This window comes from Rhinatrema bivittatum, chromosome 2 (assembly GCF_901001135.1).
Source record: "Rhinatrema bivittatum chromosome 2, aRhiBiv1.1, whole genome shotgun sequence".
NCBI lineage: Eukaryota > Metazoa > Chordata > Amphibia > Gymnophiona > Rhinatrematidae > Rhinatrema > Rhinatrema bivittatum.
The window spans coordinates 200,096,050-200,113,436 of record NC_042616.1 but is presented as its reverse complement, the minus strand read 5'-3'; the positions used below and the strand labels follow the sequence as shown (position 1 = coordinate 200,113,436).

Sequence of the window (17,387 nt, the reverse complement as noted above, 5' to 3'; positions counted from 1 at the left end):
TTGGTGAGTGGATCCACAAGATCTCTTTATATGCATACATAAATTTAGCATGCTTTTTGGACCTCCTCTTTACCATTCTCTTGCCAGATACAGAATCATTTTTTATAAGTCCAAGTTATTTCCTTTAAGTCTGCAGGTAATAATAAGTTTGTCTGCTTTTAGGGTTGTAAAAGCTTGTTTTAAATTTCTCAGGGTCTTTTTTACCATGGACTTTAAAAATTTATTCTCCAAAAACTGTTATTCTAATAGGTAAGGTCAAGTGGGATCTACTGGCCTGGGTATATCTGACCATCTCATGGGTGGGTAGAATTATTCTCTTAAAAATGAACGAGCTACCTCAATTTTTATAGTTGTTCCAGCATGTCCCATGCACTGTCCTGGTCAGCATAGTAGTGGATAACTTAAAACAGCCCCAGGTCTAAATTTATATGGCAAAGGAATTTCACTCTGAATTCTACAGACACAGACATTTCTTCAAGAAGAATTATTACATCTATGTGTAAATAACCATCATAATAGCACCACAGGATTGTATCAGTTGTTTGAATGACTAATATCCAAAATGGCGTGAGCAGTGTAATCATAGGTCATTCAACTAAACAAGAGCTCATGTGAAAACCTTTTGGGTTTTTTTTTAAATATGCAGATAAAATGTACTGAAGTAATATATTTAAGGAGATATTGGTTCTTATCTGAGAGCAGTTCTGAAGATAGATATTGATTGTCGCAGATGACAGATACATGAGTTATGTGGAGGAATGCTATTAGCTTGAGTGTATTAACTTGCAAGCTGGCGATGAAATTAACGCTGATGCTGCAGTGTTTCATGAGCACAGTTCTCTACTTCAGGAAATATAGAATAATCCATAAATGTCCCCCATTTTTATAGTCGCAGACTAGATCTGAATGATAAGATTAAAATATTAAAACATTTAAAAATGTATATTATAAACACTGAGCTTTCCACCTTTCATACTCTGATGAATATTTAACATATGTGTGAAAAAAAGGATCTAAGCTGGTCTTGTGAAATACAGTATGGGAGCCAGAAACACAAACATTTGTGTGTTAAAGAAAAAACATAAACTTACTTAGTGCAGGTACTCTAAAATCGAAATTTCAAGACAAGTGAAGAGAACGTTCTGACAGCCTTCTGCTGGGCTCTGACAATTAGCTGACAAACCTGAATGCTGGAACAGTGGCCATTTTTAAACGGCAAAACTGGGCAAAAGGTTTGAACATGTCAATCGTTATACAAGAACTCATATGGAGATAATTCAAAGATTGCAATGTGTACCAATTAATGTGGTCATTAAGACTTGATGATTCAATTGAGCTGAGAAAAAATATACAAAAGTGCTCACATTTGTTAAGAGCTGAGCACAGATCACCACCATGCACTGGCAGCCCTATTTGTTCTAACACTGTCCATCATAATTCTGAAAAAATGTGATTTCCTAGCGTGTAGCAGATGGACTTAGGACCAATGGGTATAGTGTACTTCTGTTAGCAGTTGGAGACGGATCAGATTTCAATCTGACGTCAGCCCTAGTACATATACCCCTGCAGGAAGTGCAGCTCTTCAGTATTTTCCGTCTCCATAGCAGTTAGGGACTCTATGCACGCTCGCACAGCGTTAGAGTAATTCTACCAAAGAAAATCAAAATAAGAAGACATCTTACCTCTACGGCGAGCCCCGCTATCCTGCGGTGACACCCATTTGGTCCCTCCCCCAGTTGAGAATTCCCGAGGTGATTTCCGTGATCCCTCGGAGGTAAACCTCGGCCCGGCGGCCGACCTTCGGCGGGGACCTAGCCATCGGGTGAGGCTAAGAGGCAGTGAGTGCAACTTCGATTCGCGGCGGTGAAGGTATTTTCCCTCTACCCTCGCAGCCGGAGACCGCCCGGAGTGAGACCGGGAAGCGCCGAGACAAGGTAAGGTAGAAATCTATTGAAAAGTCTCCGGTCTCCGAAGCTCGAGGAATCGCACAGGTCGCCATCCGGCACCAGTGCCACCGGGTTGATATGCCCTAGCAGAGCTAGACCCTGGTCAGATCTGAGGGTCCTCCCACGTGGACACCCTCCGAGGCGGTTGCCATATTTGACCGCGTGTTCACCGTCACCATTTTGATCTGTTCGCCGCCGTTCCGATCCGTACGCACAGAGGCGAGCCGTGCGCACAAATACCTTGTGCGCACAACGTCACGCGCCCAAGTACCGTGCACACAAGCGACGCGCATAGCCACACACTTACTGTGCCGGGCACATAACTTCGATCTGTGCGCATAACAGCGCGCACATCTCCCTGAGCGCGCACCAAACCTAGGCACACAACTTCGATGCACCGGAGCGCACAACTGTATCTTACATGCACAAGCCATGGCACCACCGGAAAATAAACTCAAAGCTCAGGGCCTTTGCCCAGCATACCATATTAGAGCTGTACAGCATGAGGAGGCCACAGCCCTGTGTATACAGTGCGAAGAGGCCCTAGGGGATCCAACTCATGGCCCTCCCCAGCCAGTACCGGGTTCCAGGCTCTCGAATAGTACGCCAGACCTAGCATTGCACAGCGGGAACCCCCCCCCCCCCCTCAAACGGGGCTCCCCAGGGACACAGCGCTCCTTAGTCTAGACCCAGCATCTATCTCCTGGGTGGAATTCTTCAAAGGTCTGCATACCTTCATCCACATGCAACCGGGGCCTCCTATAATACAGCCACAGGTTCCACCAGAGGACCTCAACATCCCAGGACCCTCTATGCCCAGGGAAGTGATCCCACCGCCCAGAAGCTCCACCTTTGGGGACACGGACAACTCTGATGAGGATTCAGAACCCCTGGAGGAAGGGGAACTCCCTCTGGGGACAGAGCCCCACCGAACCATGAGACACTTCTTCACCAAGGGCGAGCTTTCAGACCTGGTCACACACAGCTCAAAAGAGCTTGCTATCCCGGGCGCAAGTGCCTTGGGGGAACCTAAGACTAACACACCATTAGAGGGACTCCGTCAGACCTCCCACCATTTCCCACTATTACAAGCCGTCCAGCAACTAATTGACCTGGAATGGGGTGCCCCAGAAACTATGTTCAAAGGGGGCTGGGCTCTGGCAGCCATGTACCCTCTGGACCCAGCCGCCAAAGATCTCCTGGCATGTCCGAAAGTGGATGCCATTGTCTGCGCGGTCTCGAAGCGCACTACTATCCCGGTGGAGGGAGGAGCAGCACTCAAGGATGCTCAAGACAGAAGTCTGGAATCTATCCTCAAACAGTCCTTTGACGTGTCCACTATGTCTTTACAGATCGCAGCCTGCTGCGCCGTGGTGACACGCGCCTGCTTAGCACAGACCAGGAACAACACTCCTGGGGAGGCCCTGGAACCAGCAGTATCATTCCTCGCGGACACCACTTCTGATCTGGTACGCACCGCAGCTAGAGGAGTGTCATCCACCGTGGCAGCCAGAAGACAAATCTGGCTCCGAAACTGGTTGGCCCATGCATCCTCCAAAACGAGACTCACAAGGATGCCTTTCAAGGGAACACTCCTGTTAGGAAGCGAACTAAAGAAACTAGCCAACAAATGGGGCAAGTCTTCACTGCCGCGGCTACCGGAGGACAGGAATAAGAGAAACCAGCGATCCTTCCCCCGAACCTCCAGGGGCAGAGGATCACAGTGCTTCAACCCATATAGAAGCACTTATCAAGCAGCCTGCCCCGCAGGCCGGAGCCAGTACTTTTGACATCCAGCCTGTGACTTCTTGACCACTGTTGAAACACTAGAGCTATCCCAACTAGTAAATATATTGACTTATGATATAAGCCAAATCACACATTTGTGTATTCAAGTTGTGACATTGTACGATGAACAATTACTACATGATCACATTAGACATAACACGATGACATGCAAAAACTATGTATATGTATGCTAATTTTTTTATTTTAATTTTTTAATTTTAATTTTTATTATCAATTTTAAATGTCAGCGTTTATATTTATATACATGTTTATTATTTATATTTATATGTTTTATGCTGATGACATTTTATATGTTGTAACACATTTTAATGTTTATTTATCAATACACATGTATGTCTATTATATGTAATTTTAATAATTTTTTGTAGTAGCCCCTGAGGCAGCTCTTTTGAGCGAAACTCGGCCAGAGTCAGGCTAAGACCAATAAAGAATCCCTAATTCTACCGATCATCACTTTGTCTCCTGCTTTTCAGCATCATTGATCGGCTTCCAATTTGTTTCTTGGGTCCTACCCTTTCTTGAACAGTTACATGTTTTAGTATTTATTTCAGTGCTACTAAAATGTGTTTTGTGACTATAATCCCAGCACTTAATTTTCCTATATTTAATATTTGAAACTCATAAATCTACTCTGTTGAATGGTAGTAAGTCAGTGTTTTTATTATTGTTTTCAATAGGTTTTTAATCATGATATTTTATAATTTTACAAAGTTTCTTTACAGTGTTACATTTTAATTTCAAAAATGCATGTTCTGTTTCTTTTCTCTCACTGGATGGTTTGGTCAGTGTATTTTACAGCCAAGTATACACTCTCCCTCCTTAGATGGATACATTTGTGAACCCACTACGCAACTCCATGAGGAATGTTTCAAATGCGGTCAAATCCTTTCCTGACAGCCTGGCTGAGGGAATGACTAAAATGTCTGACAATATGGGGAAAATGTCAGAAAGACTGGGACAAGATATAAAACATTCATTTTCCAAGGTAAGAAAGCATTAATGAGTTATGGTAGTTGCTTGTGGGCTTTTTTCTGAAATATGCAAAACATTCTTTTACTATGCCAAAAGTTAGATTTAGAAGGTAAAAGCTAAATCCAAGTCTGTCTAAAAATAATAAACCAACACTTATGACTCCAGCACTTAGATGAAATGACAGATTACTGCAGCGCATTTAAAGTTTCCAAAAACCTCTTTAATGAGAGATCCTAAAAGGCACTTGCATTCAAAATCAAGCTTAATGCTGGTAATTTCATTTAAAAAATTGTTGCCAAATTCATTACTCTCAATACCTACACTTTTAATAACTGAATTAAGGATTTATCATAAATGGTCACATATTAAAAAATATTTCATAAACCTGTTTCATTTCTAAACTTATTGTCATGCAAATAATAATCAGTTTGCTACATGTATCTCAAGCTATAATTATCTCTTCCTTGGATCCATTAGTGTCACACAGAGTAAAAATTTAACTATGCTTCATCAAAGAAGAAAACTATATATAAGGTGAAAACAGTATCAGAATGCTAGAAAACATTTGATAGGAACAGAAGATCCTTAGCTGAACATTAAGTAGGAAGGGGAAAAAAGCTATAGTAGATCGGCCTTGTGGTCTTTATCTACTGTCAGTGTCATGGATGTGAGTCCTTCGGCTGTGGCGTGGTTGATAGCAGATGAAACCTACTAAACCCATGCCAAAAGCAGGTGGGACTGGCTCTTACTAGGACTGATTCTAGGGCTTCACCTGTACTAGCCCTGTTCCCCACAGGTTAAGCCCTTGGGTTCCAAGGGCCAGCAGGGCTTAGGCGAGAGTCCTGTAAGGAGCAGGCAGAGGTCACGGCAGGCAGCAAGCAAATGGTGTCAAGGTCAGGGTAGGCAGAGGTCAGGCAGCATCGAGGTCCAGGCTAAGGTCAGGGTAGGCAGCAGTCCAGAAGAGTAGTTTGAGTCCGAGTTCAGGGTCAGAATTAGAAATCAGGCAAAGACGGACAAATGAGACAAAGACAAGGCGCAGGAGACCAGGGCATGGTAAGAACAACTAGAGCAGAGCAGGACAAGACAAGCCAACAAGAAGGAGGTAAAGTACAGAGACAATGAAGCAACACACGCTACAGGAGCAGGAATACCTGTTGCTGAGGCAGTGGGCTGGACTGCGACTGGGTTTTAAATTCCCAACTGTTCTAACGTCATCAGGAAATGCTGCAGATCTTGCCCGCCACATGGCCTTGAAGACCAGTGAGCACGTGCGTATGCCTAGGGGGAGATATAGTGTGATGGGCCAAGCGTGCGATGGCAATGTCCTTGCCGCAAAGAGATACCAGTGGCATCCTGTGGCCTTGGTGGCATTAAGTGTAGGTACGACCTATTGCGGGGCCTTCCCACAGCCAGCCAAAACGTTAGTCAGAATCTGCTTTTTTTATTCCTTTAGTCATTTCTATTAGGGTAGATATAGATATATATAGTCTTATCAAAATCTTATAGGATAGGTGCAAGCTCCTACTGCTATAATTTTCTTATAATGTGCCATTGTTATCTGTTGTTAAATGTAAACCGATGTGATGTTTTTCACTAAATGAATATCGGTATACAAAAATCCGCAAATAAATAAATAAATGAATGAGAACATGATTTCCTTGCCAATAATAAAATACAATCCCTATTGCCCATCAACTGTTTGTGCATGGTAGCTTGCATTATTTTGGTCTTAGTACTGCATGGTACTAATCTATTTTAATTTCTCTGTATTTCATGCATTTTTCTTTTTTATGTTAATTTTTTGATGCTAGGTTCCACCCTTAATACAAAAAACTGATGCAGATCCTGAACATTGCCGTGTTTCAGCACAGCTGGATGACAATGTGAGTGCATTATCAAGATAGTTGTTTTTCTTTAAAGTCTCAGCTAAGTATCATTACTAGAGTATGACATCTGAGGCACCCTCTCCCTGCAGGGCTTTCAACCTCAACTACTACAAGACGTAGGATATTGGTTAGGAAGGTTTCTTACATTTATATGACATGTTTGTAGTTCATTATTGCTAGCCATTGAACTGAACCCTCAAATATTTTGTGTCAGCAGTTCAGAAAACTCTGCAAGTTTATTGGTGTTACATTGTTTACAACAGGGGTGACAAGTAGGTAGGTACGAGACTATACAGAGGGAAAACAACGGAATGAGAAAAACTTGGAAGGCTATAAGCACAAATATTTATAGTCCAGGTTGGGGATGACTAACTCCAGGCCTCAAGAGCGTTAAATGGGCCTGGTTTTCAAAATATCCAAAATAAATATGCATGAGAGAAATTTTCATACAGTGGATGCAAATCTCTCACATGCATGTTCATTTTAGATATCCTGAAAACCAGACCTGCTCTTAAGGAAAGGAGTCGGCCACCCCTGGTCTGGGTAATCAAATTCAAGACTTGCAAGCTATGATATAGAAGCAGCTCAGATACTGCTGCTATTACAAAACTGTAGATCAATTAGCCCCATGACGAAGTTATGGTTATACCAAACTATAATCTGTTCAGGGTAGTCAGGAAAAGAGAAGTAGTAGTATTTTCTTTAAAAAAAAAAAAAAAAAAAAAAACCCTCTATATGCACATTTGTATATATATCTCTTATGTTATGTCAGTCAGTCACAATGTTGTGTCTGGCCACCAGGTGGTGCCCAAAAGAGTGAAATTACACTATCCAAAGTCAGTCTGCTCTGTCTGCAAAGCCCTGTCTGTCAGGCTTCCACATTCACTGGCACATGCATATACAAAGACACACATGCACAGGCAAATACAAAGGCAGGTACAAGAGCGCACACACGCAGACAGGCAGAGGTACACACAGGCAGATACATGCTGCCACACACATGTAAAGGGACACACACTCATAGGCTCATGCACATACAGGCTGTTATAGACCAGATTTCCTTGCAAACCAGGCACTTTTTGTCAGTATACAATATAAAAGAAACAGAAGGCAGGGAATATGGGTAAAGAAGGGAGATACTGTTGGTTGTCTTGAGAAGAAAAAATGGCACTTCCTTCTACAGGAGTAAAATCTTACAGACCTCTGGTACACACTGAAGATTTGTATTGATTACAAGTGAATGCCCCCAGCTGAGGACTCTTACTGCAATGACCAGTCTAGAAATGTTTTGGGTGGAATATAAAAAATTTCCAAGTAATTGCAAATGAAGACTCATGGTGGCAGATTTCAGCCCTATTTCCAACTGAACTGGAAGGAGCAGGAGTTAACTGCCTTTAAAAAAAAAAAAAAAAGGCAGCAGTAGAGAGATCCTAGAGACCTTCTGAGAAGTTTCCCCAAGCAAAAAAAAAAGTGAATGGGTAAAATGAGACTATGTATTTAGAAACTAGGAATTCATTGTGGGGTAGATTTTAAAAGACGCGCCAATTTTATAACATGCGCGTGTCACCACACGCATGTTCTAAAATACGATACCCGCACAAATGCACGCCCAATTTTATATCGGTGCAGGCAGGTCGCAGCTTGCGCGCACAAGGGGGGGATTTTTGTGAAAAACTTGCAGCGACGCAGTCAGGCCTAACCCAGTTCCCTCCCAGTCCGCTCCCCGACTCCCTAAACCTACCCTATCCAAATTTATTTTTTGTTTTTAAACTTACTTCAACTCCGAGAATGAAGTGCAAGACACCAGGACAGCTCAAAATGGCGCGGTCCCGACCAACCTCTGGCCCCGGCCCCAGCCCGCTCCTTTTTGCTCTGCCGGCACTTCTGCACATACTGGCAGATACGCGTGTGGCTGGGCCGCTTTGAAAATGCGTTCAGCACAGCCACACGCTTATCTGCCGAGATTTCCACGCGCCAGTGTTTTAAAAGCGACCTGTGTTTGAATAGGTACTTATTTGAAGTCTAGTCATCATCAGATGGTGTGGTGAAATAAAGAGCAATGTAAGATAAAGATTAAACAAAGGTTAGGACCGTAGACCTCAAGGGAGGTATAGGAAGGGTAGGAAGATCTTAGTGAAGTAGAAATAGTGGTATAAACTAAAAGGCGCTATAGTAAATGGAACAAATCTTTGTTAGAAAAGTAAAATAGTAAAAGAGTCAAATATGGGTTTTAGAATAGTTCACTGAAAAGATAAGGGTAAAAAAATATTTTGTAGGTAAAAGAGATTTCAAAAAGGTGAGGGTGGAGAAGATTGTCTGGAAAACTGAGGAAAGCAGGAAAGGTAGCCAAGACAGCAGAGGTGCAAGTAGAGGGGAAAATGGCTAAAATGGTAAAGGAGCCCCCCCCCCCCCCCCCAAATCCAGGTAAGGAACAGAGACCACAACCATGGCGGTGCTCTGTCCCCGGTTTGGGGAGAGGTGTGGAGGCTGGTGGGAGGGCCAGTAACCTTAATTTAAGTCAGGGCCGGTCCGGTTTTTTCCCCCACTTGGCCCACCTTTCTTAAGATAGATTGCGTGATCTCAATGCTTTGTGGCTGGGCCATGCTCTAAGAGTGCATGGCCCAGCCACATAGCATTGTTGATCAGGCAGAGAATACCAAGAGGATACTCTGGCTGCTATGTTGCGCACAGCAAGTGCACTATGAAAGCTTATCAGGCAGTGAATATCAAACGGGTATTCCATCTAGTGCATTACATGGATAGGTGAGAATGTAGACAAAGTTGCCTGTCAAGTCTTCAGCTTTGATGGCCAACATTGACCTGCTCATCCCCCAGTACTTGTGCTTCATCCTGAATAAGTGAGTCCTATTCTTGCTATGGACCAGGATGTTATTGGAGGGGTGAGGCTTCAATGGACTTGCATCCCCAACACCAGAATATTGCATTAGCACAATGTGTAGTGAGCTTTATGAACTGCAATTCAGGCAAGGGCATGTTCATACTATTGAGATTAATCAAACTATTAAACATATTATTCAATGGCTGAATTTAATTATGTAATTTGACCTATGCTGCAGCCCTATCCAACCAATAAAGATCTTCATTTGCAAACAATGTTGTGTTAGAGAACTTTATTCATATCTTAATTAACATAAATTAGAGAGGGAGGTAGGGGGAGAGTGGAGTTGGAGATTATATGGGATTAAGAGAGGAGGTGAGTACACACCTGACATAGTTGAGCACTGTTCACCAACTTTCAAAAGGGAGACTATGATAAAATGAAAAAATTGAAAGGAGCAACTGCAAAAGTTTAGAGTTTATATCTGGCATGGACATTGTTTAAAAATCACTGTCCAAAAAGGAAATGTTGTTTAGGAAATCTTCTACCGAATGCCACTCCCAAAGATTTTTGTCAACAATTTTTGTCAACAATTTTTTGTTAAATCTATAACCGCATCATCAAGCCTGACAGCGTGCTCCCTTATATTCAAAGTGGGGGACGCCCGGACCTCTAATCATCTGCGGCATTCATTTTCTATTTTTATTTTTTTTGTCATTTCTTCTATTTCTTCATTTTTATATCATACTAGCGGACCCCTGCCACGAGTTGCAGTGGCTGAGTCAGATTCTTTGCCCTCCCTGCCCCTTCCCCTTGCTCATTTAGCTCAGTCACTCATCCTCTTCCCCCTTGGTCACTCCCCCCCCCTTCCCTCCCCTGTCCCCACTCCAACTCTGTCCCCTTACACTCACCTCTCCCCTCATTCTTCTTCCCCTGACAGTTACCTCCCTCCTCATTCTCCCTCCCCTCACTGTCACCTCAGTGACTCCCCACCTGGTGAGGGCTGTTTTGTAACCTTTCGGAGATGGTGCACATTTTGTGTATGTGTTTGTGTGTGCCCTCCCCCTTTGCGCACCCCAAAGTAATCCCCACAGAAACGTTGTGTTCATATAAGCCTCCCCCCCCCCAGGCCGGCGAAATAGACTAACCTACAAGAGTTGCAGAATCTCGGAACTGCCCCCTGGCCCCCCCCCCCCCCGAACATGGACGCAAGAACATCCCCACGCCCTCCCTGCAGACCCGACGATACCTTTCAAAAATGGTAGTCTGGGAGCAGGCGTTCGTTCCGGCATGGAAGTATTGGTGCCGGGCCCTCAAGGTGGAGCAATGGGAGCGGTCGTCTCGCTCAGATAGTAAGGGTGAAGGTGCGCTGGCTGCCAGTTCAGAAAATGGCGTCAACGGGTCCTCGCCCTTACTATGTCACATGGGCTACTGCCACTATTGGCGTTCCCGAGTGTCCTAGTAAGGGAAAGAGCCGTCGGCGCCATTTTGATTGCTGGCAGCCGACAGCCGTAGTGTATGCGATGTGTCCCGGAGTGTTGTTCCCCCCCCCCCCCCAGCTGGAGCAGCCCGAACTAATCTGCAGGTTGAGGGCAGTAAGTAGAAAAGTCATGTGCGTGAGGGGTGTGAGGGGAGGGTGTTTGTGTGTGAGTTCGTAGGGTGTGGGAATTGCAAACATGTGGCATGTGAGTGGCCTCCCGGTGTAGCATGCTGGTATTTAGTGGGTTTTTGTGTGTTTTTTGAGAGTGTGTGAAATAAGTACAATTGGCATGTGTGCGGGGGGGTGTGAGGAGGGTGGATTTGTGTCTGCTCGGAGGGTGTGTGAATCGCAAACATTGGTCACGTGTATGTGTGGGGTGTGAGCGTTTGTGCAAGGTGTAAGAGCTTCCGCTTATGTTCACCAGATGTCGCTGTTTTGTGGAACCAAATTTTAAAACTTTTTTACCAGCCCCCGGTGTGACATATATGTAATGTAAGTATAGAAGATCCTTGCCATATGTGAGGTGAAACTTGTGTCCAAATTTGAACGCAATCGATTAAGTGGTTGCTGAGATTAGCGATTTAGTACAAACTATTTAACATTTTTATTTATATAGATAATTTTGAAAACAGTTCTCATGTCTAAAAAGTATCATCGCTTTCAGAAGTCTCAAAACAGCTGGACAAACGGCCGAAGTTTCGCAGAACAAACTGCTTCATCAGGAGCTGTAGTTTATAACAAACTGTAAAATGAGATAGCGATACTCTTCCATATGTGTATGTTCAACTTTTCTCTGTCAAGTGAATTCCTTCTAGCTGGACAGACATCTGTTCCTTTTGTTGAAACATGTTGTGAGACGATGGATTGGCCACTGTTGGAAACAGGATGCTGGGCTTGATGGACCCTTGGTCTGACCCAGTATGGCTTGTTCTTATGTTCTTATGGAAAGAACAAGAAGTTACCATAAAGTAGAACAGGATCAGTGTTTGCAGAGATGAATTTCTCATACCAGGCATTAAAAGGGTTCTCAATACTTACTTCTAAACTAATTACTAAGTTTGTTTTCAAAACAGTGGGGGGGGCAAGATGGCCGCCATTTGAGACAGACACCAAGGAGCTCCATGGAGAATTTTCTTCCTTGCCGATTTCCCCTGAAAACAGATGCCGCGTACTTAACAGAAAGCCAGACTTAGGGAGAATGCATCCAGCTCTCCCTTACTTGGCTCAACTCAACCTAAAATCCCAGATTTTTTCGGCACGACATCAGTCTAGGATCCCGAGGCGATGGCCGCAGTAGAGAGAGACGTTGGCCGGAGTCTCTCCCTATAGGCCGACAAGATCTCCCTTAGCCCAGGAGCACTGGTAACACCCTCACCTCCAAAGCTTGGAACCTTGGCTTCCAAAATACCCTTGATTGATGTCCATGGGAGCCTGATGGCCTTATGCGAATGACGGGAAACTGCGGGGAGAACAGAGGCTGCATCTGTGTCTGAGAATGCGGCTTTGGTGCAGGACATGGATGAGGCCCCTGGTTTGGTGGGCCTTGGTGCGATCACCTCCATGCAACTTTAAATTATTTAGGCCAGCGGTGATCACCTTAGATGCACTATGGCACACTTTGGTTAATTTGGAGACCTCTGTATCCTCTCTTACTTCTGTGGTGTTAGAAACAAATAACACCTTTAAGCAGAACTCACTTGTACTACAAACCAAGATTACAAATATAGAATCTAGAGTGGTAATTGTTGGAAAAGGTACAACAGCAGCTAGTACAATCTGATTTAATTTGTTCAAAAAAGCTTGAGAATATTGAAAACACGTAGCCGCGCGTATCTTATAAAATCGGGGTCGGCGCGCGCAAGGGGGTGCGCATTTGTGCAACTTGCGCCCGCCGAGCCCTGCGCGCGCTGCCTGTTCCCTCCGAGACGGCTCCGAAATCGGAACGGCCTCGGAGGAAACTTTCCTTCCACCCCCCCCCCCCCCCGCACCTTCCCCTCCCTTTCCCTACCTAACTCACCCCCCCCCCCAGCCCTATGTAACCCCCCCCCCTACCTTTATTGCACAAGTTACGCCTGCTCGAAACAGGCGTAACTCGCACGCGCCGATGGCCCGCTGCCGCACCATCACCCAACCCAGGGGCTGGTCCGGAGGCCTCGATCACGCCCCCCAGAACGCCCCCGGGCTGGCACCATGCCCCCCGGAACGCCCCGAAAGTCGCGCCGCCCCCCGACACACCCCCCTAGCAAAGCCCCAGGACTTACGCGCGTCCCGGGGCTTGTGCGCGCCACCGAGCCTATGTAAAATAGGCTTGGCACGCAGGGGGGGCTTTTAAGGGTTACGCGCTTAACTTAAGCACGTAACCCTTTTAAAATCCGGCCCTTTGTGTTTTCTAAATTTGAGGATCATTAATTTTCCTATAATAAAAGAATATACTGCGGTGGAACGTTTTAGGAACTACCTTTCTCAGATTCTTAAAATTTCGGAAACAGCTATGCCGGTGATAGTAAAGGCTTATTTACTGTCAAAACCACAGATGGAGGAATCTCAAGATAATTTACCTTCTGGAATTCTGTTGGCTCTATCAGATTTTTTGCAAAATTCCCAAGAACTTGAAATATAATCAGAGAGGAACGTTGCTTGTTAAATTTGCATTTCCTACAGATAGAGAAAATATTTTATGTGTATTTCTTCATAACCATTCCAAATTATTATGTAGTCAGAAAATCTGGGTATACACTGCTCTATCCAGGGCTACCCAAATCCGGAGGAAAAAATGTTTGCAAACGCGTCCCAAAGTACAATCTAAGATGGGTTATTTCCTACTTCGCTATCCATGCAAACGTTTGGTCAAATATAACAATGTTAATTATATATTCTTTGAGCCATCCCAACTACATGCATTGTTAAATTCCCCATTGTAATCGAACCGGTAACTATGATGTAACTGATGGTTCAATTTTTATTTTTTCTTGTATTCTTTGAATCCGCTCTTTTTCTTTCCCCTTGCCTCCCCCCCCCCCCCCCCATTACTTCCTTTAAAATAAGGGGTTGGTTGTGTATTTCCATATCGAAAAGATTACTTACTTATTTTCTTTTTTCTGTACAATCTCGTTTTTCAAATCAAGTTGTTCCTTGTAATAGCTATTGAAATTGTATAAAAATAAAAAAATAAAAAATTGTTTTCAAAACATTTTTCTAATTGGTTAACATTAACACAACATCCCCTTGATAAGATAGATTTATAAGCATTATGGGGTAGATTTTTTTAAAATAATGCATATGCATGCGCTACCCAGCTCGTGCACATGGACGCGTGATTTTATAAAGTGCACTTGTGTGCATATGTTACAAAATCAGGGGCGGAGCGCACAAGGGGGGCTATATTTTTGCAATTTTCACACAGCAACGCATCAGGGCCTTCCCCAGTTCCCTCCCAGTCCCTAACCTCTCCCTTCCCCTCTCCTCCCCACTCTCTAAAACCCTTTTTTAAATTGTATTACCTTTTATTTACAAGTTACTTCAGGGCCCGACCTGAAGTAACTTGCGCGAACAAATGGCACTGTCCCAGCCCGTCCCCCTCGCCGCCCAAAACATGCTCTCCAGCCCGACCCTTCCAAGAGGCCTGGCACTTCAGCACGTCCCGGCCTTTATGAGTGTGGCTGGGCCTCATGGAAGATTCGCCCAGTGCACGTAAAGCCCGTTTTTACGCACGCCTGGCATTTAAAATCTGCCCTTATAATTCTATCTCATGCATATTTTCATGAAGCTAGGTTTCTTGTAAATCATGTGATTTCCTGTAAATTGAGCCCAGAGTGAGAAATGAACTTAAGATAAATGACTTGAAACTAAAAGAGAGAAATGACACTTAAAATTAATCTCATATTGTTTTACCTTTGACCTACATGTTAGCATTTCAGCATATTTTGTCATTTAATGTATAGTCACAGTTCAATAAAAATAGCTTCATAGGCACAAAACTTTTCAGAGTACCCCAACAGTGGATAAAGGTGAGCCAGTTGATATAGTGTATTTGGATTTTCAGAAGTTGTTTGAAAAAGTTCCTCATGAGAGACACTTGAGGAAATTAAAAAGTCATGGGATAGGAGGCAGTGTGTTGTATTGTGGATTGAGAACTGGTTAAAAGATAGAAAACAAAGAGTTGGGCTAAATGGCAATTTTCTCAATGGAGAAATGTGAATAGTGGAGAGCTGCTGGGATCTGTACTGGGACCACTGATTTTTAACATATTTACAAATGACCTGGAAATGGGAGCAATGAGTGAAGTGATCAAATTTGCTGATGATACAAAATTACTCAAAGTTGTTAAATCACAAGAGGATTGTAAGAAATTGCAAGAGGACCTTGGGAGATTGGGCATCCAAATGGAAGATGACATTTAATGTGGACAAGTGCAAAATAATTTGTCAAGAGCAACCCAAATTATTGCTACAAAGGCAAGGTTCCACATTGGGAGTCACCACCCAAGAAAAGGATCTTGGCGTCATGGATAATATGTTGAAATCTAATGCTTAGTGTGCAGCATCGGGCAAGAAAGCAAATAGAATGCTAGGAGTTATTAGGAAAGGAATGACGAATAAAACAGAGAATATTATAATGCCTCTGAATCGCTCCATAGTGATACTACACCTTGAATTTTGTGTGCAGTTCTGGTCACTGCATCTCAAAAAAGATATAACGGTATTAGTAAAAGTACAGAGGACAACCAAAATAATAAAGGGGATGGAATGAGTTCCCTGTGAGGAAAGGCTAAAGAGGATAAGGCTCTTGGCTTGGAGAAGAGATGGTTGAGGGGAGATATGATAGAGGTCTATAAAATGAGTGAAGTGGAACAGGTAAAGTGAATCGGTTGTTTATTCTTTCAAAAACTACAAAGTTTACGGGACTCTCGAAGTTACTAGGTAATACATTTAAGACAAATAGGAGAAGATATTTTTTTTGCTCAATGCTTAATTAAATGCTGGAATTCATTGCTGGAAAATGTGTTAAAAGTTGTTAGTGTAGCTGGGTTTAAAAAAAAGGTTTTGACAAGTTCCTGAAAGAAAACTCCATAAAACATTAAGGTATTAACGTAGATTTGGGGATATCCACTTCTTTTCCCTGGGATAAGCAGCATGGAATCTATCAACTTTTTGAGATCCTGCAGGTACTTGTGATCTGGATTAGCCACTGTTGAAAACAGGATACTGGGCTTGATGGACCTTTGATCTGATCCAGTATGGCATATCTTATGTTCTAAGGGCTGAAGGACTTCTGATATTTGGGGGGGGGGGGGGGGGGAGGAGGAAGGAGTGTAAATGGAGATGAGGTGGATGTCACTCTACATACAAGAAGGTTTGCATGGAATTACAAACCTGATAGTGGACAAGGCAATGGAGCTGGATGAGATGCATCCTAAGAAATTAAGAAACCTCAGAGAAGTTCTGGCAACTCCATTGACAGTTGTTCATTCAAGTCTTTGGAGAGACATAAGTGCTTTTAGAGAATTGGAGAAACGCAAATGTTCCCTGTATGTACCCGGATCAGTCCAGACTCCTGGGTTTATGCATCCTTGCCAGCAGATGGAGACAGAGAAAGTTTTGCTGAAACTGTTACATAATCCCTGGTGCCACCTGCAGTTCCTCAGTATTTCTCTGTCTCCAGCAGATGGTGGATGATGCAAAACCTGTAGTTTCTGCAGTGTGGAGAATTTTTTTTTTTAGGTTTGTGAGCCTTCCACCTGGGGGATTTTGGCTCCTGGTGGATCCTTCCCTGTCTGGTTGAGGTGGACGAGCTGGGGGTTGGAGACTCTTTAGTACGCGCGCTCCATTGATCTGTGAAGTGTAAATCTGGTGGTCCAGACCCCTCCCCTTCATGAGGCTGTTCAGGGCAGCTGATTTTTGTCAGTATGTCTCTCCCTTTTTTAATCGGGCTGATCCTCCTGTAGTGCTGGACAGCTCAATTGTGCATGCTTAAGGGAGTTTTGTTTAGTTATGAAAGTTTATTAAAAAAAAAAAAAAAGGCGAAAAGAGACAGGAAACAGAGGAGCGAAGGTAAGGGTCTACTCTCTACTCTGGAAGCAGCAGTAAAGGGAGGAGGAGGACTTCATTTGTCTCTCCCAATTTTTTTTTTTTTTTTTTACAGAGTCAGCACCAGGGTTTCCCGTCGGGGTGTTATGGTGCGTGGTTCTGTGTGCTGCGCTGGCGATGCAGAACTGGCGCGCCTGAGCCGCTTGGAACTCTGTGCCACATGTGTTTTGGGGGAAGAAGGGCCGTCAAAGGGTCCAGTGGAGGCTAAACAATGTAGGTGTGGTGACTCTCCCTTTGTGTGGGGGTTCAGAATGGGTCGGGACCTCCTCATCCTCTGACAGCATGGGAATGGCAGCCATTTTGAATTCTCAGTCAGCATGGACTACGCTGCTGGAGGAGTGGTAGGAATTTTCTCCCGTTGCTTTCCCC

The 17,387-nt window shown here is 43.9% G+C and overlaps 1 protein-coding gene across 5 annotated transcripts in view; it reads left to right on the top strand.

Moving 5' to 3' along the window:
- Window positions 1-17,387, top strand: part of SNX13 (sorting nexin 13) — a 447,782-nt gene that overhangs the window by 377,913 nt on the left and 52,482 nt on the right. For all 5 annotated transcript variants that reach the window (XR_003854521.1, XM_029589038.1, XM_029589035.1 and 2 more), the window contains 2 exons: window positions 4,579-4,740; window positions 6,539-6,610. Coding sequence is in view for 4 of the 5 variants with exons in the window: in XM_029589038.1 (XP_029444898.1) it covers window positions 4,579-4,740; window positions 6,539-6,610 (234 nt within the window). In the remaining variant the exon portion in view is untranslated. Of the gene's footprint in view, window positions 1-4,578; window positions 4,741-6,538; window positions 6,611-17,387 lie in introns of those variants that run through there.